The sequence below is a fragment of the Leucopleurus acutus genome (assembly GCF_964270905.1).
Source record: "Leucopleurus acutus genome assembly, chromosome: 3".
Taxonomy (NCBI): domain Eukaryota; kingdom Metazoa; phylum Chordata; class Mammalia; order Artiodactyla; family Delphinidae; genus Leucopleurus; species Leucopleurus acutus.
In genome coordinates this window covers 106,690,784-106,718,761 of record NC_139145.1, presented here as the reverse complement: position 1 = coordinate 106,718,761, position 27,978 = coordinate 106,690,784, and the positions used below count along the sequence as shown (strand labels likewise).

Below are 27,978 nucleotides of genomic sequence, written 5' to 3'. Positions count from 1 at the left end.
GCTGGTCAATGATGAAATGAAACCTCTAAACATTTGTTTTAAAGGGGCTGGGTAGGAAAATTTTCAGAGATTGCTCTGACGCCAAACTTTAGTGACCTAAAAAAGAAACAAGATAAATTCGGACCACTGCTTCACCGGGACTGCAGTGAAGGACTGTCAATTTCGGCTTCTTCCCCTCCACTTTTATAAAATCACACTTCGTGACTTTTATTCCTCAGTGAGAAGGAAATTAAAACAACGCAAACCTAAAATATAAAGCATTATTAAAGGATATACATAAATACTACCTTCAAATACTGAAATGTAATTAAATGGTACCTACACTTTATGGAAAAGTACATCCTGGGATGCACTGAGGAGAGGTTTGCATCTGTAAAACTCAGATTTAGGGCAGTTGAGTTTCCCAGAATTCCTTCAACCCCATTTTCCAGAAACAATCTGACAGACCTTCATAATTTGGTTCCAACTCTAGGAGCTGAGTAAGATCACAGTTAAATAACTGAATAAATGCTATAGTAGCCAACATTCCTTAGCACTTTTAAAACTGACTAGTAACTAAGTTTTGTTTTTTGTGGTGCCTTTTCAGAAAAAGATAAGTTTGCTTAATGACATCTTGTATAAACAATATAGGCAAATAAATTACAGCTTTAATTTGGCTACCACAGAAAGACTGATTTGATATTAGTCATGGTGGGGCAAGATTACCCAAACCAGGTGCTATTCTGGCTCCTTTGAAGATGTTTTATTTCACATAAAGCTACCCTGAAAAACTTTTAAATAACATAAATAGAAAAGTTTAATATATTCTGATGCTTTCACATTACTTCATTTTTAAAGTTAAATGCCAGATATGCTTCATCCTTCTGTTGAGTAGTTAGCATTGACAAATCAATTTCAGATGGTCAGAGGGAATCTACCAGGTCATCGTCAGTCCATTCTTCCTAAGAAGGAAAGAAAATGTTATAAGGATAACATTATACTGAAGCATAACCAGTACTGTTTACCTTCTTGCCTCCCTTTAGGAAAATGTTCTCCTTTCGCTATGCTGATTATAAAAGGTAAATAAACCAGGAAAATGTGTAGCAGTTTAACCTTATAATAATATGGCATGGTCTCACCAGACCAGTCCAGTGACAGGAATAAACATTACAGTTGTGAACTTCTGCCTCTGATTATTCATTTTTATCTGACTTGCCAGGTACAATTTTTTTTTTTTAAACAAGGTAGGAGAAGAATCCTTGAAGATCTAAAAATATATCCCTACCGCCTTCTATGACCTTAGGAGGGATTCTTCATCAAGTAATTATTATACTGCTTCAGAACAGGCCAAGACAGAAGTGAGAAAAATTCCTCTAATAATGGACAATGTACATAAAGGATGCAAAAAAAGAAATGAAAGCTTTCCAATACCCAACACCTCTGTCTATAATGCTTGCACTCTGGAACAGTAAAATCCTAACATTATGGTTGTACCAGAATATACAGCAATGATAACTTAAAATTTACCTTTGGAGAACATACCTCCTCATGTTTGGATTTCTTTGAGACATAATCATCATCTTCATAACCTTTCCTCTTTTTCCTGTAATTAAGCAACCATCAACAAGCAATCTTATACTGGCAACAATCTATAAGCTAGCAAGGCTATGAGATACATCTATTGAAGAACAAAGCCTGGAAAAAGGGAAAGAGGTAAAAAATTATGGACAGGAAGACAATATCTTTCAAATTCCTCTGAATTCAATGCAATTCTAATTAAAATTCTAAAAAAATTTTCATGGAGCTTATCAAGTCAAACTCTGACCTGGGAAAGATGCTGCAAAAATAGCAAAAGAATCTGAAAAAGAACGAAGCGTGGGGAGCTCGTCCCACTTAACATCAAAACACACACTATATATGTAAACTAAGTAATTAAAAGTGTGGTAGTCATCCCTTGGTATGAGGGGGATTGGTTCCAGGAACCCCCATAGATACCAAAATCCCTGGATGCTCAAGTCCTTTATATAAAATGGCAGCAGGACAGTTGGTGCTCTGCATCTGCACATGCAGAGGGCTGACTATCAGCAAAGAGTTAAAAGTACCAATGATCAGAGCAGACAGGCAAAAAACAACAAAGTATATATAGGGATTTAATCTGTAATACATGAGTATTTAAAATAACTAGAAAAAATCATGAAATATTTTTAAATGGCTGGCACAACAGTTAACTTATTTGAACAAAAATTAATATTATGAAATTTCTACCTCAAACCAGGCACAAACAATTGTAAATTGCTTTTACAACTGAACAAAAGGCAAAATAAAATATTGATTAATTTAGGGTAAGAAAGGTGTTCAGATATAAGAGTGTGAAGCAAAAGACAAGGTGCCTAAATAACAAAGTGAAAGAAACAATAGAAGAAAATAGCTGTATGATATATATAGAAAGATGAGTATATAAAAAGAACTACAAGAAAATAACACCAGAAAGTTGGGCACGGGTTATAATTATGCAATACAGAAGAAACACAAATGATTGTTAAACACAGAAATATCAATGCTTCAAAGTATTAGGGGAAATGCAAATTAAAATACCAACATGATACTATTTTTTCACCCAGACTGGCAAAAGTTAAAGATTGATACTATTAAATGTTATACAATTTATATGAAAACAATGAAAAGAAAACTTATTTCATATACACATACACAGAGAAAAGCTTGGCAAAGGTAAAACACCAACTATATGTTACCTCTCAGCTGAAACTGGAATTTAGGTTTTGGTCAAAGAGAACTTTGGTTTACCTGTATTAACTGGCTTTAATAATGACAATATATTATTGTGTGTTGAAAAAGATAAAAGAATTTTAAAGACAAAGGAAAGATATTTTACCCTGAAGTAGTACTTATAAGTGTGGTCCATGGACCAATGCTGCTGCTCCATGAACCACTTCCAGTGTGCAATGAGATAAGTACAGAAATTAAGTGTATGTTTAGAAACTTTTATAGCAATTTGATAAATTTATGACTGTTGATTCTAATAAAATTTAAGCTTATTTTTTATGTCTTTTTATTTTGTTTTTCTAAGTAATTGGTTGTTATATTTTACAGAAGTATAGGTCTGTAATGGGTTAAAAAGAAAACCAACAGTCCTTTACAGACAGTTTGAGAAGCACCCCTCAAGTACTCATAGATATGCAAGATTTGCTTGACACAGTGCAAAGCAAATGGTCACCTGGAGTAAGATGTAAATTCTGGCAATTAGGAATTTTGGATTATGGTCCATTACCTAGGTGGAAGGGTAGGATTAATAGGTAGGATTAATAGTTCAATGGTCTAATTCAGAGGTTGACAAAATTTTCTTTGAAAAGGTCAGAGAGTAAATATTTTAGGCCTCGTAGGCCATGCAGTTTCTGTGACAACTACCCAACTCTTCTGCTATAGTGTGAAAACAGCAGTAGACAATAATGCAAACTACTGGGTGTACCTCTGTTCCAATAAAACTACTACTATAAACAGGTAGTGGCCCAGATTGGCCCATGGGCCATAGTTTGCCAATGCCTGGTCTAAGCCCATTTCAAAATCAATGTGAAAAGATTATAAATCAGTGCTTTAATACTTTCATTCATTAAAGTCAACATTTTTCTTTACCTCTCTGCCACCACTCCTTCCTTCCTCTTAGTTACCACTGAAACCCAGGAATGAAATTTACCAATTTTAAGTTCTATGCTAAGCCATGTTTTACAGTTACAGCTACAAATATAATACAGTCCCATATGTTGCACACTTGATAAGTCCTTGGATATTCTCCTACTACAACTTTATAGTTAAAGAATTTGAGTCATGTGTACCTGATTTGAAGACCTTGGAATGCTGTTCTGGCTTCTCATACATTACGCAATAGGATACAGTCCCCGATTAGAGATCAAAAACATCTCAAATGCATCTTACTGTTCAGATGCCAGAGCTAACCCCCAGTAAATTTTACAAAATGAATTCCACAGAATAGAAAATAATAGTTTTACCATTCCTATACCTGCCCATATCCTCAATTGTTTTAAATGTCTAAAAGGGTTAAGTAAATCCTTCCAACTGCAAAGCATAAAGAATCTGAAAATGGTGATTTCCACATTCAGCCTACAAATCAATAAGACACATTAACAGTGTCCCTTATGGCTGCAAGAAGAGATCGAACAGCACATTTTCCCATTGGTTCTGTCTTCAACATAAAGTTACCACTGAGAGAAAATATGCCAAGTTTCCCCACCCTAGCTAACAGAAATAAGTGTGGAACAGTATACTTGTTCTTCAGAGGAGATACCAGACCTACAGAGAACCGAAAGATTAAAAGGGCAAGAAGAGGTGCAGGAATTCCCTAGGAAAACTCTGCCCACGGGACCCCACAAGGAGTAACAGAACAGGACAGGGCCCACAAGCCAAAGAACACATTAATCATAGCAGGAGCAGAATGTACTATGAAAGCCAAATTCGTAATTTATTATCTCGTGTTTAATCCTGTTAGAAATCTCCAGTCAATAAAAAAAATCTGATTTAATGGGTAAGTCAGTTTTCCCCACATAAGCAAACATTTACCAATTAAGTAATTTAAAGACTAGCTGGAGACAGTAACAATTATATCTATTCTTGAATTAACAGTCTCACATCTACTTACGTTATTACGTTAAGTGCAAGCTCAGCAGAGTGACATCTCTCCAACTTCTGTTTCAGAACAGCAACTTCTTCAGGTCTGGGTGGTTCATATTTTTTTACCAAGTTCCTCATGCCTATGTGGAGATAAAAAAAGGATTTATACCAGATAATAAAAAGCCTTGTTCTTATAAGGGAGTTGAATGATGTTTTCCCATCTAGTTTTGGGAACAAAAAACACTCTTGAAATGGGATTATTCTTACCAGGATTAATACTGTTCCACATTAAAATCCACTGAACACCATACTTCTAGTTCAAGTTATTATAGCTGTCTGCTGCTTAGCCCACATCATGTACAGCCTAAAGATAAGCATGCTCTACTAGTCAGTATTTTTTTTAAATCCTACCATGGTCGCTTTTTGCTTTGTTTTAATAAGGCTTTTAAAAAATCCCTACATGATTTAGTAAACATGCTTTGTTCCCTGCCACCCACCAGATTCATAAGATTCTATCCTACAGATGGTAGACCAAGAGTGTACTACTTATTTACAAAGAAAACCATTATTACATAACATGTAATGAAGGGAAGATGCTTAGTAAAAACATGTCAAGATTTATTAGGGAAATGATGAGAGATCCAGGGCTTACTATTAGCCAGCCACGTGCTCCAAATGAGTGACTTATTTCATAATGCAAATAAAGCAGTGTTTGCAACTGAATTAATACTAGTGACTTAACACCCTTAGGACAATATCTGTGTGTGAAAAATGATGAATAAGATACCTTAATATCGCTAAAGCTCTGAGTGTTTTATCAAGAGCTATTCTTACTTTGTACTAAAACAAATGGAATAAAATAAAGGTACTGAGACAAAATCAGTAATAAAACTGTCAGCTATAAAATGAGCACAGTGAGTTACCTTTAAGACCTCTTCTACCTACTAAATTCCCTGATCCAAATGTCTATGGCCAAACTGCAATTAGCTTTGGAAGTGAACCCTCTAGTGGTATAACTGAAAACCTACCTTATGATTCGTAAATCACAAATCCATTTTTCTCAAAGAGGGAAGGCATCAAAGATCATTTCAAGCAAAGAAATAAGAAATGATACTTCCACACCCTGAAGCATGTTGACTTTTGAAACATAAAACATGTAAGAAGTACTCCCTGTCATCCAAGATCAAGATATTCAATCTCATATTTTATTGGTTTATTCAGTATTTAAACCACAGATTTTATTAACAAGGACAATTGGCACAAAAGGTTTGGAAACAAACAAACACACTGTTTTTAACCCTAACGAGTAGTCTAGTAGCCATGAGCATGCAGCGTGACGTGAGCAAGTATGAAAATGGAAAGGACTGGCTAACCTGGCCAACCAGTTTAATGGAGGTTCTGACTCAACGAGTACCTACTGTACAGCGAAGGAAACTATATTCAATATCTTGTAATAACCTATAATGGAAAGGAATCTGAATCACTTTGCTGTACACCTGAAACTAACACAACACTGTAAACCAACTATATTTTTAAAAAGTGAAAGAAGAAAAAAAACCCTTAAGACAGTGTTTCTCAGCATTGACACTAGTTTGGGCTGGATAATTCTTTGTTGTGAGGAGCTGTGTTAGTTTCCTGAGGCTGCTATTAAAAATTACCACAAACTTAGTAAGGCTTATTAAAACAACAGAATGGATTCTCCCACAGTTCTGAAGCCCAAGAGCCTGAAGTCAGTTTCATTGGGCCAAATTCAAAATACTGGCAGAACTAGCAAATGACACATATTAACTAGTTAAAGCTAATTTACCTACAAAATGGAAGTTTCAAATTTAATTAGGCTTTAATTCCCTGAGATCTTTTTCAGTGCTCATCATATTTGGGTATACTTTAAAAGGACCCTGTTTTGAATCTCAATCCTTTCTGAATCTGATTATATTTTCACTTTCCTAAAAAGGTCTGTGTAAAAACTACTTTCTTTCATGTACCTTCTATTTGTTCTTCACCAATGTATCCTTCATGCCTCCATGATACAATAATTCAATGTAAGTAAATCTAAACAATAATCTGTTATCTCAAGTTAAATACCAGGATGTTATTTACTTAGAAAGTAGCTTTGTGATAGAAGAGTATTTTATAAAGTGTTCTGTTTTACTTACTTTTCATTATATCTAGTAACTGTGACAAGCAAGTTCTGTTCTCTTTTAGCATCAGACTTTCTGATAAATAACTGGAAAGGAAAGGAAAAAAATTTAAATCTATTGAACACATATAGCATCTTGAGAAAATATGACATAAATTATTTTCCTCCATGTTCATTTCATCATCAAGATCAGTTTTTAAATAAATTTACTTTAAAACTTAAATAACAATACTTTGAACTCTACTAAACTATAATCTGTATCTCTTACAGTCTTAAGGATTTACTACAATTTATACTAGATTCAAAACGCTTAATGTTCAAGTTAATTTAATTTCCATAATATATTCAGAGAAAAAATGATATGAAACTAACAGGAGCAATACTCAATACTTTTAATGTTAAGTGTTTAATATTTAGACCTATGAGTCTAATCTCACTCATTTTACAGGTGAGGAATCTGAGTCACAGGGACAGAGAAGTTATGAATAAAGTCAGGTAGCAGCAGAGCTAAAACCTGGCACTAGTAAGGATTCTCTCTCCCCTTAATATCAAGTCCATGTTAACTATAATTGCTCTTCTTGGGACAAACAGGTATTCAAACCAATAAGAACATCACCCCACGCTTTACAAATCTATTACATCTTTTTTGCATCAAGTCCAGATCAAAGGTGTTAATACTCTTCCATAAATGTACATAAAGCCCAATTATCTGTTTTCTTGGAACTAATGACAGTATAAAAATGTAATTTGTATTTTTAAATTTTTAGTTACTCTGAGGTTTTATATACTTGAACTTGATCTATAACTGATAAAAGCCCAAGTGAACAGATTCTCAAGGCAACGTAATCTTTCAAACATGAATGTAATAAAAGCTATTAATTTTTCTCTTGGGTGAAATAAAATTACAAAAATTAGAAAGACGATTCTTTAAGAAATTTTGTTGCTGTATGTCTTTTAAACTATCAAAATCATTTAAACTACATTACAAAGTTTTGATAACTACCTTTGCTGTTACATCTTCATCGTCTATTGTGGGAGTTTCATTTTAGATATGGAAATCAATAACTCCCCTAGGGCTTCCCTGGTGGCGCAGTGGTTGAGAGTCCACCTGCCGATGCAGGGGACACTGGTTTGTGCCCTGGTCTGGGAAGATCCCACATGCCGCGGAGCAGCTGGGCCCGTGAGCTGTGGCCACTGAGCCTGCGCGTCCGGAGCCTGTGCTCCGCAACGGGAGAGGCCACAACAATGAGAGGCCCGTGTACCGCAAAAAAATAAATAAATAAAAATACCTTCCCTAACAACTAATACATTTCTTGTTATCAGTAATTCAAAATAACAATTAGTTTTTTCCTTTCACTTTTCTCCCTAAAACTCCTCACACTTTTGACATCTTTTTTTTTTTCACTACCTAAGAAGTCAAACTAGGAGATGCAAAATAAAGCTCTAAATCCAATGAAAAAGAAGAAACCTCTAATCAACAACAGTGTAACATTCTATGACTAATAATCTTAAAGCCTCATTCAGAATATAACAACAGCACAAGGACTCCCCCCCTTTTGAAATCAGTAATAAATATAAAGGCAGTTTCCATGTATCTCAAAAGTTGCAAAGGATTTCAGAAGCTAAAAATGATTTGAAAGCATTTCCTCAAGGGAAAAAAATGCCCAAATGTCTATAGTCCCTGGGAATGCAACAAAAGTGTATTCAATTTGCAATGAGCCCAAGGTACCACAATTTCACTTTCACCTGCCTATCTGAAATTATAACTAACTAAACTTCTAAGATGAAATACACTCTAATTTGGACCTTAGGATACTTCATCCCTCTCTACTGACATAAGAAAAATCTCACCACTGAAAAATTAGCATATACCTGCATAAGATACAATGCTTAAACAGATTAAGCAAACAACTGGTTGTTTGAATTGTGAAAAAGAGGCTTTTTCCCTTACACTATGGAAGCTCCATAACCCGCAAACTCCATAGGTACCAATTTGTATGGCCACCCTTCCTACAAGGATAGCTTGTTCATTCTTATATTTCTACAGTATAGTACAGTGCATGGTACACAGAAGGCAATGTAAGAAAAAAACCTCCATAAAGGTTTGCTTAGTAAATAAATGAAGGTATAGATCACTTTGGGATTAAATGTATATACTTACATATAGTTGGTGAGCTGTGTTTATACAGAAGAGGCATACCATAAATTAAATTTAGTAAATAAATGAAGGTATAGATCACTTTGGGATTAAATGTATATACTTATATACAGTTGGTGAGCTATGTTTATACAGAAGAGTCATACCATAAATTAAACAAAATACAAACCCACAATCCTTTATCTTGGATTTGTTTTGAAATTCAGAATTATTCATGTCTTAGAAACTTAACATGGTGTATATACCATGAAATGTGAAATACTTCAGTGATATTCTGGGGCAGTATCATGTAATCAGTAACATTAATATTTCTGCAAAGAAACCTAAAACTATTCCCATTCAATTGAATAAAGACTAAATCACATCTATTCATGTTTCCTGCCACTGTATCAATGGATTATGAAATTACAGACGAGGGATTACAAACATGCAGAAAAGTTTAAATTTAGAAAGTTTTATCATCTTTCCTCCTCAGCTATTTCTATGAATGAATCAAGCAGAGCTTTGAAGGTATACAGAAATTAAATCGCTAGAAAGAAATTAAATGTGAAGATTTTTAAAGTCTAACTTACTGCTAGCCTGTGCTTGAGTTAGTTATAAATGAATATAATAGATATGTAATTAACCTTCACACAAGATATTATCGTAAGAATCAAGTGAATTTAATTCATGTAAAGTGCTTATCACAGAGCCTGGTTCTCAGTGCGCACTTATGTATCAGCTATTAGTATCTGTAGCTCACTAAAATTCATTTGGACATTCCCTGAAGTATTATTCATTCAACAAATCTTTACTGAATTCCATGTGCCATACATGCTCCACAGCAGGAGATTAATGATAAAACAAGGCAGACGTATTTGTTGCACTCATGCTGCTTACCAGTTCATAAAACTTCTAAATTTGCCATATATTGATAGCTGTTATCAGTCTTTTGAGGATCACCTGATTTAATTCTACTTCAGTCATAAATGGATCCTCTTAGCTCAAAAATATTTTACTGAATTTTAAAATATTTCCTTAAAAGGTGATTCCATTTCTTCCCTCAGTTGCCCTCAACAACGCTCAACCACAGGAGATATGAAGGACTAATGTTACAAAGTGAACCTTACTTAAAAACTTGGTACTCCAGGAAGGAATAAACTGAGGGACTGAGTCTAATCTAAGTTAAAACACAAGATAATACCTTTCCATAGTAATTCCTGCTCTGGATGCACTAGATAAAATGGCAGTCAGAGCAATCTGGGAAGGTGTGTATAAAAGGTGAGCATCCGTCAGTGCAACTCTATTAAGAAAGTCATCAGCTGTTTTCCTCAAAATCTCTGGATTTTCCAACATGGGATAGCGAGTCTAGAAAGAAAGTTTGCAAATGTTATCACTTCTGAGAGTCTCATGGAGTAATAACAGTACAAAACTATTCCTATAAACCAGAAAGTGCTTGACACAGGATACTTTTAGTAACTCCTGTAAGATCACATTTAGAAACCAAAGTACCACCTCATTTTGATTTGAAATTCCTTCTACTAAAAGTTTACTTTTGGGAAATGAATCTTGGTTTGATTACAGAACTATTTTTAGTATACGCCCAAGAAATATGGATGATCCCCTATTTTCTAACCATTCTTACCCTTTAAAATGAACCCTAAATCCTAAACCCTCAAATATATTTCAGATATCTACATTCAAGTCCCAAAGCAGTAAGAAATCTTTTCTATACTCTGAAACAAAATAGCCAGAGTCAACTGTACTATCACACACAGGTCTTGTCATCCCAAAATGCCTGACCTGATATGACAAATCCAACATTCTACTCTGACCACAGCATTCCCTTTCCCAGTACGTACATTTGCTCAGTTACTTCACAGCTGTTCTTTGACTTCCTCCTCAGGACCTCTGGTTCCTTATCCCTATACTTGCTTCTACTCACCAGTGTCCACTGGTTCTCATTTCCCTCTTCCATTCCCTGCCCCAGTATGCTGCCAACATATTTCCAGCAAAACTTCAATAGTGGTCGAATTCAACCAACCTTCTGCTTTGCAACTATACCCAGATTTCTGGGTGCTGCTAGAGAAAACAATACAACCAACAGGTCTGGTAATATTACTATAAATTCAAGTTCACTGACCTCAACAAGGCTCTCAACACTGCCTAGCTAAAATATTCCACAGAAAATGTATTCTCCCATTTTTCAGTGATTATGTTAAACACTTTCTACCTGACTCAATATCTTTGATAATTCTCAGAAACTCCACTGCTCTCAGAAAATGATCTCTGTTGATAACAAAGACACTGTATTTCCTGCTATGGCCAAATCCCCAAACATAACGTTATCCTCACCCATGCTTTCCTCTTTCCCTCCGTTAAGAGAAATAGCCAGTTTTTCTACCTTGCTTCAAAATCCCATGCCAGGCTCTTCTACCACACTCCAAAGGAAAACTTGAGCCACATATGTTCCATTAAGCTTTCTCTACTAGTGTTCTAAAGTTTCTCATGCAAAATAAAACATGACAAAAAACTGTTCCTTTCTTCTACTTCTAGCAGTTCCCTCATCTTCTCAATCATCCCATCTTCTTTTCCCACTTCAGAGACAAGCTGTTTAATCCAAGTTATACACACTTGTTTTCTCACCTTCTATTCCCCAACCAGCTCCAATCTGTTTTTTTCCTTCACACTCCAAGAAGACTAATTTCACCAAGATCGCAAGTCACCTTTCTGGCACTAAATCTAGCAAATGTCAACTTTTACTTTGCCTGAATTCTGTGCAGGATTGGAGAGCTTCCCCGATCATATTCTAAAAGTATTCTACTTCCCTTCACTTCTCCAAAAGTCCTACCTCTTTGGATATTCTTCAGTCTTCTTACTAGCTTCTTACTTTTCTCTAGCTACCCTTTAAATGGTCCTTATGGCCAATCCACTTTAAATCTTCCTGGGGCAGCAGTGATGCCCAAATCTATGCCTCCAGCCTAGCCATCTTCTCTGGCCTCCAGACACAAATATGTACCAACCTGAATGTCTTGCAAGCAATGGAAATTCATCATGTCCCAAACCAGATTCATCAAATCCCTACCCCACCACCATCAATAAATCTCTCCTGTGCCACTGTTTCCTGTATAAGTGTACCACCATCCACCAATACGCTCAGGCCAGAAACCTGGGGGTTCTTCCACTGTCCTCGCTCTCTGTACGCAATCATTCCCCAAGCTCTACTGATTCTAAAGCCCAAGAAGCTCTCTCTGTACCCACTACCACTTCATGAGTCAAACCAACCGCTGTCTTTCTGCTTGAACTACTGTAACAGCATCCCAACTGGTATCCCTTCATCCATTCGAATCCATTCTGCACGTTATGCCTGACACATACAGGTGTGCAATAAACATCTGACACAGGCTGATGCGTGAGTTTGCCAAAATGTTTTTTATAGCTGCAAACCTAATCACGCCACTCATCAGACTTGACCCTTTCACTGGCATCCCATTGCTCTATTCAAAATCTGTAATGTTACCTCCACAGTCTACACTCTGCCTTCCACTCAGGCAGCACTCCGTGGCAGTCCTCCCCATTTACCTCTAAGTTCTGTTTAGGTTCTTTAGTACACCATAGTTTAAGTCTGGGCCTTTGACCAGAAAAGTCTCTCTGAATGGGATGCTCTTCCACCACCCAATCCCTACTCTTGCTCTGAATTTTACTTCAAATTACACTTTCTCAGAACTGTCTCCCCTTCTTCTCAATCTGCTATCTCCTTCTAAAGTACCCTGTATTTCCCCTTCTGTTAACACTTAGCACACTGAATATACGATTGTCTTTCCCATTAGACTGTAAGGCCTATAAATGTTCTTGACTACATCCTCAAGCACCATGTCTGACATATAGAAGGCACCCAAATTTGGCCACTCAAGATGAATGAACCAGTTTTTGACTTCTGTTCACTTAACTCACACTATCTAAAGTCCTTCTTCAGGGCCAAAACAAAACAAGCTGCTTTTGTCAATGTTCTGACAAAACATTTATTTACTGTTATTTTTGATGCCCACATATTGACTTCAGTTCACAATGCCCTAAAAATAGAAGTCACTTAGCAATCCTGTAGTTTAAAATTAAGAATTTTGGGCTTCCCTGGTGGCACAGTGGTTGAGAGTCCGCCTGCCGATGCAGGGGACACGGGTTCGTGCCCCGGTCTGGGAAGATCCCACATGCCGCGGAGCGGCTGGGCCCGTGAGCCATGGCCACTGAGCCTGCGCGTCCGGAGCCTGTGCTCCGCAACGGGAGAGGCCACAACAGTGAGAGGCCCGCGTCCCGCAAATTAATTAATTAATTAATTAATTAATTAATTAAAAAAAATAAAATAAAAAAAAATTAAGAATTTTGTATGTATGAAGATCCAAGACAGTATACTTGAGTTAGAAGAGTTATCTGAAGTCTTTAAAAGCATTACAATTGTCCTCATTATGGTCCCTGGACCAGTATTTGCAAATCTACTAGATCAGAAGCTCAAGAACTACAGTCTGACACTCTCAGTTAATAAGCCCTCCATGTGATTCTGATGCACACTGAAGTTTGAGAACTATTGCCCTAGAAGTCCAGGCCAAACACATTTTAGCAAGCCTAACTGTGTAACAATTAGGATCATTACTAGTTATAATAAAGTTTTGATTATTTTGGTTAAAGAACAATAGCAAAGGAGTTTACTCCACCAGTTTACTTTAGTCAGCAAGATTACCTTTAAATCAATGAGAAAGCCCTCAAAGGGTCTATAAGGATTGTGGACAATAAGGTGGAAATTAAGTTGCTGTATAAGTAGTAGTTCATATTCCAAAATCTGTTCGAGTGCCTTCTCTTGTCCAAGAGGACTCTCCCGCAGATTTCCAACAAACTGTGGACTAGACACATTGAATTCATCCACTTTACAGGCCAAAAATGCACAAGTGAGCCTAGAGGAAAAAATAAGGGGAAGGATATGTATATACTTTGAGAAATACCAAAATATTTCTAAAATATGTTCTAAAATTGCCTAATATTCACAAATGACTATACTAGACAACTAAGGAAATTGATTTAAAAAAAGAGAGTTTCCTGTTTAATCTTTTTATCCATACGGAGACTATAAAAATTAGGTTGAACTGTATAACAGTGCCACAGCATTCAATCATTAGTAACTTAATGCCAGTTTTATATAGTTCAGCCCAAGTATCTGGAAAAACAAAATAACTGAAGAATAAGGGTACTCAGCATCATGAAATATAGATGGAAGAGAAAAAAAAAAAGTACACACATATGTACATATGGGCCTGAGAAGAAAGGTGTTAAAGAAACATTATGGAAAGCCATCAGTGGAAGTCTCCAAGGACATTTAAATAGGGGATTATTACCTCAGGAACAAACCTATGAAACTCTCATGGCTACTACATAAATTTCAGAGTGAGAAATTAGTAGTAATAGGATTACCACAAAAACAAAGACTGGAAGTAACAAGGGCCTGACCTAGACTGGTAGAAATGGAAATGAAAAAGAGAAAATATACAGGGACAGCACGATTGACAGCAAGTTCTTTGATGAGTCTCATACTAACTTCATCCTTATTTTTAATGATAAGCACAGTGCTTAGCAGAGGGCAGAAACAAAACAGACCTTTGTTCAAGTGAAATGACTATGGAACTATAGGACTTGTAAACTGACGGGATGTACAGGAAGAGGAGTTACCGTAAATGATTCTCAGAGCAAATGGGCTAAGACAAGTTCAGCTAACAGAAAGGGATATTATGGAAGCCAGTTTAAGAAAAACAGAATTTGAATTTGGACAAGTGCCAAAACTGATGCCATCAGTATTACAGGGAAGGAAGAATTATACAGGTATATTAATGAGTATCAGGAGGGATCTTAAGTTCAGAATAGAATGAAAGTCTAAATTACCCTTTATTAGGAAGTTATTTTTTCACACACACATGCTCAAAGAGTATAAAAGTCTTCTTAAATGAAAATCAATAAATTAGACTTATACTCACATTATTATCCGCGGGTGATATTCCATTACTGAGTTATTAAGATAAAAGCGCTTGAAATACATACAAGCTGTACCCTAAGATTAAAAATACATATATTATCAGAACCTATTCACACATACAAGTTAAATTTTGTATTTAAAAAAAAACTTATTTATGCCAAGGTTTCTTTGAAAAAGTCACCTTAAAAAACCCCAAAACTTATTACTTCTTAAGTCAAAATAAATTGTGATAAATTACAACAGAAAAACCACAGCCAAGCCTTTGTTGTCCTTCCCCACCTATCCTGGCTTATCCTTCCTATGGTCACTGGCTTAATTTTAAAACTGGGGGGGGGGGGGGGCGGTTTACACAATTATATATATATTTGTATAATTTATACAAATGATCACAGCTTAAGCAGTCCATTTAGTAAAATACTGGCAGAATAACATGGTCAGGGCAATGAGCCTTCTCTCTAAATCCACTCCGGTTCTGTGACCTAACCTGCAGCCACACCAAACAGGAGAAGCAGCACCTACCATTTACTGACTGCACCCCATGTGCCACACTCTTGCCAAGTATAAAACTATCATCTTATTTTAATTGTAACAGCTTGGTGAGGTACTGCTATCTCTATAGAAAAAGAAACTGAATATCAATGAGGTTAGCTGACTTGTTCAAGGTCACAAATCTAATAAGGGACAGGGCTGTTTTCAACCAAGGTCTGCCTGTACTTTTTTAAAAACTATTTCATTTGGCTAGAACCAATGAAATAAATATTTATCTACTTTAGAATAGAAAAAAATACATTTCTTTTTAAATATTTTAAAAGTTTAGTTTTGTCATTTTATGTGAAACAAAAACCAAAACTAACAGTTATAAATAAGCAAGTTATATAAAGACAAATTCCACAAAGAAGTTCATTCAAGGATTCAGTTTCTTCATCTGAAAAGATCACTTAAACCTACCACCTTGTGTTACTGGTTTCTTATCAGAAAAGACTAAGATCAAATCTGGAAATAGAAAGCAAGCACATCTAAAATTTTTCATGAATCAGGTCTCTTAGATAAAGGTCCAGTAAAAAACAGAAAACACTATGAATACTTTTGGACTTGGTATTTTCAGTATACTTCAGTTTTTTCAACTATAAAAATGGAGAATATTTTCTAGGAGCTTATTCTTTTCTGGGCCATAAATTATTCACTTAGTATAACTTTAAAATGTATGATCTACTTTCACGTAAGACAAAACTTTCATATTTGATATTCACAACAAATCTGTGAGATAAGAGAAAAATATTTTATGCACCTTTCCCCCTTTTTAATCTTTCAGCTTTTAAATTTCAGTTTAATTTTCTATCAACAAAAATACACAAATCCAGGCAAAGGAACAAAATAATACCCCAGCTGGACAACTAAGTGAAGTGGAGACAGGTAATCTACCTGAAAAAAAAGTCAGAGTAATGTGGTAAAGATGATCCAAGATTGGAAAAAAAATGGAGGCACACAAGACACAAGAAATGTTTAACAAAGAGCCAGAAAATGTAAAGAACAAACAAACAGATGAACAATACCTTAACTCAAATGAAAAATACATTAGAAGGAATCGATAGCAAAATAAATAAGGCAGAAAAGTGGATAAGTGAGCTGGAAGACAGAATGGTGGAAATCACTGACACAGAAGAAATTAAAGAAAAAAGAATGAAAAGAAATGAGGACAGTTTAAGAGACCTCTGGGACAACATTTAAGTCCACCAACATTCGCATTATAGGGGTTCCAGAAGGAGAGACAGAGAAAGGGCCTGAGAAAATATTTGAAGAGATTATAGCTGAAAACTTCCCTAAAATGGGAAAGGAAACAGTCACCCAAGTCCAGGAAGCACAGAGGATAAACCCAAGGAGGAACACAATGAGACACATACTAATCAAACTGACAAAAATTAAAGACAGAGAAAATATTAAAAGCAACAAGGGGGAAAAAGCAACAAATAACATACAAGGGAATCCCCATAAGGTCATCATCTGATTTTTCAGCAGAGATTCTACAGGACAGAAAGGAGTGCCACGATACATTTAAAGTGATGAAAGGGAAAAACATACAACCAAAAATACTCTACCCAGCAAGGCTCTCGTTCAGATTCGACAGAGGAATCAAAAGCTTTACAGGCAAGAAAAAGCTACAAGAATTCAGCACCACCAAACCAGCTTTCCAAAAAATGCCAAAAGAATGCCTTTTCTATCGGAAAAGAAAAGGCCACAACTAGAAACAAGAAAATTACAAATGGGACAGCTCACTGGTAAAAGCAAACATAAAGGTAGGAAATCATCCACACATAAATCAAAAGTAGCAATTGTGAGGAGAATACAAATGAAGGATATTGGAAATGCATTTGAAATTAAGAGACCAGGAACTTAATCGTGTGTGTGTGTGTGTGTGTGTGTGTGTGTAGACTACTATACCAAATCCTCATGGTAACCACAAACCAAAAATCTACAATAGAAAAAGCAATCCAAACACAACACTAAAGATAGTCATAAAATCACAAGAGAGGAGAACAAAAGAGGAAGGGAAGAAAAAAGACCTATAAAAACAATCCCAGGGACTTCCCTGGTGGTGCAGTGGTTAGGAATCTGCCTGCCAATGCAGGGGACACGGGTTCAATCCCTGGTCCGGGAAGATCCCACATGCCACGGAGGAACTAAGCCCGTGCACCACAACTACTGAGCCTGCGCTCTAGAGCCCGCAAACCACAACTACTGAGCCCGTGTGCCACAATTACTGAAGCCCGTGTGCCTACAGCCCGTGCTCCGCAACAAGAGAAGCCACCACAATGAGAAGCCCATGCACCGCAACAAGAGTAGCTCTCGCTTGCTGCAACTAGGGAAAGCTGGCACATAGCAACGAAGACCCAATGCAGCCAAAAATAAATAATTAATTTTAAAAAATATTCAAACTCCATCTAAGAGTACATAGCTTAAAAAAAAATCCCAAAACAATAACAAAATGGCAATAAGAACATACATATTAGTAATTACCTTAAATGTAAATGGATTAAACGCTCCAACCAAAAGACACACACTGGCTGAATGGACACAAAAACAGGACCCATATATATGCTGTCTACAAGAGACCCACTTCAGACATAGGGACACATACAGACTGAAAGTGAGGGGATGGGAAAAGATATTCCATGCAAATGGAAATCAAAAGAAAGCTGGAGTAGCAAGACTCAGACAAAACAGACTTTAAAATAAAGACTGTTGCAAGATTCAAAAAAGGCCACTACATAATGATAAAGGGATCAATCCAAGAAAAAGATATGACAATTGTAAATATATATGCACCCAGCACAGGAGCACCTCAATAGATAAGGCAAATGTTAACAGCCAGAAAAGGAGAAATCGTGGGGGATTTTAACACCCCACTTATACCAATGGACAGATCATCCAAACAAAATCGATAAGGAAACACAGGCCTTAAATGACACATTAGACCAGATGGACTTAATTCATATTTCTAGAGCATTCCACCTGAAAGCAGAATACACATTCTTCTCAAGTGCACACAGAACATTCTCCAGGATAGATCACATGATGGGACATAAAGCAAGTCTAGATAAATTTAAGAAAACTGAAATCATGTCAAGCATCTTTTCCAACCACAATGCTGTGAGATTAGAAATCAACCACAAGAAAAAAACTGTAAAAAACACAAACACCTGGAGGCTAAACAATATGCTACTAAACAACCAATGGATCACTGAAGAAATCAAAGAGGAAATCAAATTCCTAGAGACAAATGAAAACGAAAGCATGACGATCCAAAACCTGTGGGACACAGGAAAAACAGTTCTAGGAGGGAAGTTTATAGCAATACAATCTTACCTCAGGAAATAAGAAAAATCTCAAACAACCTAGCCTTACACCTAAAGCAACTAGAGAAAGAACAAACAAAACCCAAAGTTATCAGAAGGAAAGATATCATAAAGATCAGAACAGAAATAAATGAAACAGAGATGAAGAAAACAAAAGAAAAGATCAATGAAACTAAAAACTGGTTCTTTGAAAAGATAAACAAAACTGATAAACCTTTAGCCAGACTCATCAAGAAAAAAAGGGAAAGGGCTCAAATCAATAAAATTAGAAATGAAAAAGGAGAAGTTAGAATGGACACCACAGAAATACAAAGGATCATAAGAAACGACTACAAGCAACTATATGCCAATAAAATGGACAACCCAGAAGAAATGGACAAATTCTTTGCACAGTAAAATCAAGCAAAACTGAACCAGGAAGAAATGGAAAATATGAATAGACCAATCACAAGCACTGAAATTAAAACTGTGGTTAAAAAACTCCCAACAAACAAAAGTCCAGGACAGGATGGCTTCACGGGCAAATTCTATCAAACACTTAGAGAAGAGTTAACACCTATCCTTCAGAAAGTATTTCAAAAAATTGCAGAGGAAGAAACACTCCCAAACTCATTCTATGAGGCCATCATCACCCTGATACCACAAGTAGACAAAGATACCACAAAAGAAAATTACAGGCCAGTATCACTGATGAACATAGACTCAAAAACCCCCAACAAAATACTAGCAAACTGAATCCAACAATATATTAAAAAGATCATACACCACCATCAAGTGGGATTTATCTTAGGATGCAAGGATTTTTCCATATCTGCAAATTAATTAGTGTGATACACCATATTAACAAATTGAAGAATAAAAACTATATGATCATCTCAATAGATGCAGAAAAAGCTTGAGAAAATCCAACACCCATTCATGATAAATACTCTCCAGAAAGTGGGCATAAAGGGAACATACTTCAACATAGTTAAGGCCATAAATGACAAACGTATAGCTAACATCATAGAGGATGTTAAAAAGTAAATGCTGAAAGCATTTCCTCTATGATCAGGAACAAGACAGGGATGTCCACCCTCGACACTGTTACTGAACATAGTTTTGGAAGTCTTAGCTACGGCAATCAGAGAAGAAAAAGAAACAAAAGGAATTCAAATTGGAAAAGTAGTAAAACTGTCACTGTTTGCAGATGACATGATACTATACTTAGGAAATCCTAAAGATGCTACCAGAAAACTACTAGAGCTCATCAATTAAACTGGTAAAGTTGCAGGATACAAAATTAATATACAGAAATCTCTTGCACTTCTATACACTAACAATGAAAGATCAGAAAGAGATATTAAGAAAACAATCCCATTTACCATCACACAAAAAAGAATAAAACACCTATGAAGAAACCTACCTAAGGAGGCAAAAGACCTGAACTCTGAAAACTATGACACTGATGAAAGAAACTGAAGATGACACAAACAGATGGAAAGATACACCATGTTCCTAGATTGGAAAAATCAGTATTGTCAAAATGACTGCACAGTTAAGTCCTCTACATCTGAATGAGTTCCATTCAGAGTGCGTTCACAAGTCCAATTTGTTCGTTAAGTCCAATTAAGTTAGCCTAGGTACCCAACTAACACGATTGGGAAACTACATAAGTACTATACTGTAATAGATTTATAATACTTTTCACACAAATAATACATAAAAAACAAACAAAAAATAAAACATTTGTAATCTTACAGTACAGTGCCTTGAAAAGTATAGTAGTACCAGTTACATCTCAACTGCTTTTTCGCTTGCTTCTGGACATCCTGGGTTTGAAATAAAGATACTGTACCACTGTACTCTATACAGTACTGTACTGTAAAGTACACAAAAGCACAACCACTTGTAGAGGATGCACACATATGACAATGTATGCCAGACATGTGAACTAACTTAATGTGATTGGACATGTAAACGCACGTTCGCATCTTTGAAAGTTTACAACTTGAAGGTTCATATGTAGCGGACCTACTGTACTACCCAGAGTAATCTACAGATTCAATGCAATCCCTATCAAATTACCAATGGCAGTTTTTGCAGATCTAGAACCAAAAATCTTAAAATTTGTATTGAAACACAGAAGACCCCAAACAGCCAAAGCAATCTTAAGAAAAATGGAGCTGAAGGAATCATGCTCCCTGACTTCAGACTATACTATAAAGCTACAGTAATCAAAACAGTATGGTACTGGCACACTAACAGACACATAGATCAATGGAACAGCATAGAAAGCCCAGAAATAAACCCACACACCTATGGTCAGTTAATCTACGACAAAGGAGGAAAGACTATACAATGGAGAAAAGACAGTCTCTTCAATAGTGGTCCTGGGAAAACTGGACAGTTACATGTACAAGAATGAAATTTAGAACACTAACACCATACACAAAAATAAACTCAAAATGGATTAAAGACCTAAATGTGAGACCAGACACTATAAAACTCTTAGAGGAAAACAGGCAAAACAGTCTTTGACGTAAATCACGGCAATTTCTTTTTTGACCCACCTCCCAGAGTAATGAAAATCAAAACAAAATAAACAAATAGGACCTAATTAAACTTGAAAAGCTTTTTGCACAGCAAAGGAAACCATAAACGAGAAGACAACCATCAGAATGGGAGAAAATATTTGCAAACGAAGCAACCAACAAGGGATTAATCTCTGAAATATACAAACAGCTTGTGCAGCTCAATATCCAAAAAACTGACAACCCAATCAAAAAATGGGCAGAAGATCTAAATAGACATTTCTCCAAAGAACACATACAGATGGCCAAAAAGCACATGAAAAGATCCTTGACATTGCTAATTATTAGAGAAATGCAAATCAAAACTACAACGAGGTATCACCTCACACAGCTCAGAATGGCCATCATCAAAAAATCCACAAACAATAAATGCTGGAGAGGGTGTGGAGAGAAGGGAACCCTCCTACACTGTTGGTGGGAATGTAAATTGGTACAGCCACTGTGGAGAACAGCATGCAGTTTCCTTAAAAAACTAAAACTGGGGGCTTCCCTGGTGGTGCAGTGGTTGAGAATCTGCCTGCTAATGCTGGGGACACGGGTTTGAGCCCTGGTCTGGGAGGATCCCAGGTGCCGCGGAGCAACTAGGCCCGTGAGCCACAACTACTGAGCCTGCGCATCTGGAGCCTGTGCTCCACAACAGGAGAGGCCGCGACAGTGAGAGGCCCGTGCACTGCGATGAAGAGTGGCCCCCGCTTGCCACAACTAGAGAAAGCCCTCACACAGAAACGAAGACCCAACACAGCAAAAATTAATTAATTAATTAATAAACTCCTACCCCCAACATCTTAAAAAAAAAAAAAAGGTTGGGGACCACTGTGTTATAAGACTCTCCTCTTTAAAAAAAAAAAAAAAACTAACTAAAAATGGAGCTACCATATGATCCAGCAATCCCACTCCTGGGTATACACCTGGACAAAACTATAATTCAAAAAGATACATGCACCCCTATGTTCACAGCAGCACTATTCACAATAGCCAAGACATGGAAACAACCTAAATGTCCACTGAAAGATGAATGGATAAAGATGTGGTACATATATACCATGGAATTCTACTCAGCCACAAAAAAGAACAAAATAATGCCATTTGCAGCAACATGGATGGACTTAGAGATTATCGTACTAAGTGAAGTAGGTCAGAGAAAGACAAATATCATATGATATCACTTATATGTGGAATCTAAAAAAATGATGCAAATGAACTTATTTACAAAACAGAAATAGACTTACAGACTTAGAAAACAAACTTATGGTTACCTAAGGGGAAAGGTGGGGGGGTGAGGGATAAATTAAGAGGTTAGGATTAACATATACATGCTACTATATATAAAATAATCAACAAGGACCTACTGTATAACACAGGGAACTCTACTCAGTACTCTGTAACAACCTATATGGGAAAAGAATGTTAAAAAGGATATATGTATATGTGTAACTAAATCACTTTGCTGTACACCTGAAACTAATACAACACTGCAAATCAAATATACTGCAATTAAAACAAAAAAACACACACAATAGGAACAATTACAGGGACAGCATACACAAATCCATATAGCCAAAAAGTTCTAACTACCTGTTTCTCCTCACCATTACCGCACCACAGCGCGCGCACACACACACACACACACACACACACAGAAATAGGGTCCTCGGAACCACACATCTGAAACAACCACATGAGAACCTAGAGGAAAAGTAATTTGATTTTTTCTTTCTATATAAAATGAGTATGTCATGACCTATCTAGCCGACCTCAAAATTCTTTAGATATGGAATGATTCTTGAAACACTGTGTAAGATACAACATAGGAATTCATAATTTAATGCCTTTATTGAAAAATATGTGACAAAACTTAAATACATAAATTATATATTTATATAAATATATAACTCAGGTGCATTTTTAAGTGGATAGAAAATTGATTTAAATATTTATAAGAAGACAGATTTCGTAAGTTAGCTAAAGGACATTATACTTCATCACTATAACTTACCACAACAGACCTTGGCATTGCTGGCTTAAACACCGAACAGAATTCCAATAATCTTTTCTCATAATACTTGCAGAGCGTCATTTCTTCAGGAGGCTCAAGAAAGACTGGGTCATTTGGAAGAACCTTTGGGTCAGAAGTTACAACAAAAATTTAATTAGATAATCTTAATATTTTTTTCTCTTTCTAGATTAAGTTTATATCTCCAACCAAAGGGAAATATACCACCCCTCATTTTCTCTTTATAGAATTGCTAATATTACACAAAATAGCTTTTAAGAAAACATTTAATAAACTAAAACTATACTGTAATTGCATAATTTCTCAGAATGTCGGCTGAATATTTGCTTCACTAATGTATAAGCAATCATGAGGAGTGTGTGCATACGTTCACAGATTTGATGTCACTATTTATAAATCAAAAAGAAGATACACATTGTCAATGGTTGGACAATATCCCTTTCTCAGTCAGTTATTAAGTCACACAGGTTGAGGTAAAAATCAACAAGTGCCTCAAGGATAATTTTGACCCTTAACACATTAACTCTTCTCCATCTTTATAAAATCTCTACAGAATACACTACACGGTTGATAAATACTACAATTTCACAACAAATATCTATTTGGTGCTGTTATTGGTTTAATTACGACTACCAAAAAAGGTATGTTGAGTCCTAACCCCCAGTACTCAGAGTGGGAGGAAATAAGGTCTCTGCAGATGTAATTAGTTAAGATGAGGTCCTGCTGAAGTAGAATGGGCTCCTAATCCAATATGACTGGTAGCTTTATAAGAAGAACATGTGAAGAGACAGAAACACAGGGAGAACACTATGTAAAGATGGAGCTAGAGACCGGAGTTAGTTGCCACAAGCAAAGGAACACCTGGAGTTACCAGAAGCTGGAAAAGGAAAAGAAGCTGCACAGAGCACCACTCGGCCAACACCTTGATCTCAGACTTCTAGCCTCCAGAACTGTGAAACAATAAATTTCTGTTGTTTTAAGCCACCCAGTTTGTGGTAACTTTTTTATGGAGTTATTTTTCCTAGTTTCCTAGGAAATTAACACAGGTGCTAATTTTATAGAGACAGCATGGCACTGTGGTTTACAGAAGGAATGCTGAAACTAGATTCCATGGTTTCAAATCTTGGCTCTGCCACTTACCAGCAATATAACCTGAAAGTTATTCAACCTCTCTGTAGTTTCCTAAGATGTAATGCAAGGATAATAATAGTATCTACCTCATGGGGTAGTTATGAGGATTATATGAGCTAACACTTGCTAAATACTCAGAATTTAGCACAATATGCACTACTTTGTGCAGCACAAAAATAAAGTGATATGAAACAGACGAGACTTCCAGGTAAAAGTAAAACAGGAAGGACGTGGCTGACAGACCATATAGTCCAAACCACCTGTGGTCAATTGGTTTGTGCTAACCGTTTCTCATGCCCCTGCCTCCACCCTGCCCCCAGCCAGTCGATCCATTCCTTCCCAGAAAGCTCTTTCTAAGACAGACTCTGATAAGGTTTATTTCCCATTTAAAATTTTTCAAAGGTTTCCCTATTCCTCCATCACAAAGTTCAAACTATTTACCTCCGCTTACAAGTTCCCTGCTTACCTTCTCCAACCTTTCATACACAAATACTCAGCTTCCGCCACACACAATCATGAGCATTCCGGGGACCAACCCTGAAACTTCTGGCCTCCTACTTTGCACCTGTGGCTCTGTCCACCGGGAAAGTCCTCTCCCCATCATCTCCACAACAGGCACTAAGAAAAGCCTCCCTCCACTACATTAGCATGCTACAAAGTCTTCTTCGCCATGTTACTGGTTATTTTTGTCTGCCACTCGATTACGGGGATGGATGGCCTTGTCCGTCTCCGTACCCACTGCACCTAGCAAGGTGCTCACTGTTTATTAAACAGATAAACGCACGCCGCGCAGAGGAGGTGGGAGGGAGGTGCGCGGGAAGTCCCGGGGGAGAGGAACGGGCAAGAGTTTAGAGAGCTCGAGGGAGAAGGGCGGCAGCCGGAGCCCTCACCTTCCCGTTCGCCACAGCTTTGCATTTGAATTTGCGGTTGGCGTCGGCGCGCAATCGCGCCAGCTGCTCCTCACTAGCAAAAGTCCAGTGCCGCTTCTGGCTACTGTTGTGGTACATGGTGAAGTCGGAGGCAAGGCCCAGGGAGTCTGCAGAGAAGACCGCCAACGGCACAAAACCGGAACGTAAAGCGGCTAACCCACCACCAGGATCCCGCGGAAGCCCAAGGATTCAGGCCGGTCGGCGCGGGCGCGACGTCAAGGTCACGTGGTAATTCCGTCCGCAATCGCGTTTCCGGAGCGGATTAGGAGAAAGTCTCGCGGGGTCTCTGACCACGGCCCGCGAATCAAATGGGCGTAGCCAACCGACACGCTCCTCCTTTTTTGTGAGCCTCGGCCCTAGCTCCGCCCCTTTCCGACACGATTTAAAGGAGACACGACAGACAGGGATATCCAAAAGGAAGTACATTGAGGGCATGTGGAGGCTAACCTAAACAATCCACAAGAGATAATCAGAAGTTAGGAAAGCACTCTGGAGGAGGTCAACTTTTAAATAGGATGTTCAGAGGAGGCCCCAGTGAGAAGGTGACATTTGAGCAAAGACTTGAAACAGTTGAGGGAGTAGGGCTACGTAATCATGTGGGGATGATCTTGGGGCAGATGAAACAGCCAAGATCCTAAGGCAGAAGCATTCCTGGCTCTTTTAAGGAAGAGTGTGTCTGGAGCGCTACCTAAATTCTTGACCTGAGAGAGACTGAAACATGGTAGGAAAACTAGAAACAGTGCATGTGTATCGTTCTTTATCGTTCTGACACTGTGTCCCTGTCTATCCTTTTTCTGTGCCTTTTTCCTTCTGCTTCTGTTGATAACTAGCCAATCCTTCTCCCCCTATTTCCATCTCTGAAGCCACTATATATAGTAGTTTTAGGGTTTTCTTGAGATTCCCATCTTTATTATTGACCCCAAGGGAGCCTTACACCTTACAATAAGCTATTATTAACACTTCAGAGATTTTTTTTAAACTATTAGTGCTTTCAAAATTGCATTTGAGATACAAAGTTTACATTGATTACAAAAGCCTTTACTGGTTTTGAAATTTGTCCCATTTAGCCATACCTATGCATCATACGTGGGGTTAGAAAGGTGGATTTACCCACATCAAATTGTTTTTCTAAAAACAAACAAAAAAGGAGATAAAGATGATGATACAGAGAGTTGAAAAGGTCACACAGGACAAAGGGGGCAGAATATTTCCAACTTTGCTTTCAATGAAAATATTTTTAAAGGCTTAAGAAAGAGAGCACTTATTCTTCTTTTTTGTTTAATTTGGGTGGGTGCAGTTGAGGGTAGACTTTGCCAGAGTTATTTGAATTTCTTCTCAAACTTATACCATTTGTAGTTAATAACTTTGGAGATCCAGACACTCCTTAAACATATGTCAGTGATTTAGTCTAGTAAATTGGCTGAGAAAAAGAGAAAGAAGGAGAAAATGTGATGATGTTAAGGAAGGACATGGCAAGTTATGAGTCCAGTGGATTGTGAGAACCCTAAGATTGTATAATTGGAAAGAATAATTTAAAAGGAAAAACAGAAAGACAGGAACAGAAGTGATTTAGATAAATAAATGTATGTATAAAATCTTAGAACCATGACAGTTACGTATACCCTGTCAATTCTTTTTATTTTGTTTTTCTGAAAGTCATTTGACAACCCCTTTAGTTTCATGTAAAGGGAAATAAAAATGGGCATTTGAGAGATGGCAGAATATGATTTCCACAGGCATAAGAGTAAAATTGCTGAGTGTCATAGTTCATTTAGGAAGACAAATATGAAAACCTGGTGTTCCTGGTATAGCTATTTTTTTTAAGCCTTTAACAAATCTTAGTCTATGAAAATAAGCACTGACCATATCTTGGGAAATGTAGAAGAAATTGTAGCTGAATTAACCATCTACAGAATAAAGTTGTTGCTGATGTCCTGACATTAAGGCTCATACATGATTTCTTCTTCTTAAAGTGAGCAAGCTGGATGCTGCATTTTCAGTCTGCCTGAGTGACCTTCCCTTGTTCAGCCTATTGAGCATAAGTTTACTTTTTGTGCTATTTCTACAGTGGAAAGCAGACTGTGGACTTAGAATATGGTGCCTTACTTATCTCCATTTCTTTCCAACTAAAAAGCAGCAAGTGTTTCTCTCTACTCTTTTATTTATGGAAAAGTTCAAACATAAAGAATAGAGAGAAATGTATTTCAACAATATCAATTCATGGCCAATTCCTACCTAACCCCCGCCTCCATCCCCATTACTTTTTTTTTTTCTTCCAGTTTTGTTCAGAGATAATTGACACGAGCACTGTAAAAGTTTAAGGCGTACAGCATAATGATTTGACTTACATACATCATGAAATGATTATCACAATAAGGTAGTGAACACCCATCATTATCATGTAGATACAAAATTAAAGAAACAGAAAAAAATTTTGTGTGTGTGATATGAACTCTCAGGATTTACTCTCAACAACTTTCATATGTAACATACAGCAGTGTTCATTATATTTATCATGTTGATAAATGTATATTTATCATCCCAAGCACTTAGTTGTCTGG

At 36.9% G+C, this 27,978-nt stretch overlaps 1 protein-coding gene across 3 annotated transcripts; it reads right to left on the bottom strand.

The window, feature by feature from the left end:
- Position 1: 1 nt before the first annotated feature.
- CCNH (cyclin H) lies at positions 2-25,603 on the bottom strand. Of its 3 annotated transcripts, XR_014326091.1 has the most exons (10): positions 25,379-25,596; positions 23,340-23,462; positions 14,918-14,991; positions 13,636-13,846; positions 10,105-10,268; positions 6,780-6,850; positions 4,652-4,763; positions 1,507-1,582; positions 825-941; positions 2-96 (listed from the first exon to the last, which is right to left on the bottom strand). XR_014326091.1 is itself a non-coding variant. In XM_082836065.1 (9 exons), the coding sequence occupies exons 1-9, from the start codon at positions 25,493-25,495 to the stop codon at positions 903-905; spliced, it is 972 nt and encodes a 323-aa protein (XP_082692191.1). In that variant the 5' UTR covers positions 25,496-25,595; the 3' UTR covers positions 831-902. The 3 variants fall into 3 exon arrangements, 2 of the variants coding, with proteins under 2 accessions (XP_082692191.1, XP_082692190.1); XM_082836065.1 differs by lacking the exon at positions 2-96 and having other exon boundaries at positions 831-941; positions 1,522-1,582; positions 25,379-25,595; XM_082836064.1 differs by lacking the exons at positions 2-96; positions 825-941 and having other exon boundaries at positions 1,045-1,582; positions 25,379-25,603.
- Positions 25,604-27,978: the final 2,375 nt, after the last annotated feature.

Coding starts and splice junctions, on each gene's coding strand:
- CCNH (XM_082836064.1), bottom strand. CDS start 25,495: ATGTACCACAACAGTAGCCAGAAGCGGCACTGGACTTTTGCTAGTGAG. Junction 14,992..23,339: donor CAATGCCAAGGTCTGTTGTG/GTAAGTTATAGT, acceptor TTTTAATCTTAG/GGTACAGCTTGTATGTATTT. Junction 4,764..6,779: donor GTTACTAGATATAATGAAAA/GTAAGTAAAACA, acceptor ATCTCCACATAG/GCATGAGGAACTTGGTAAAA.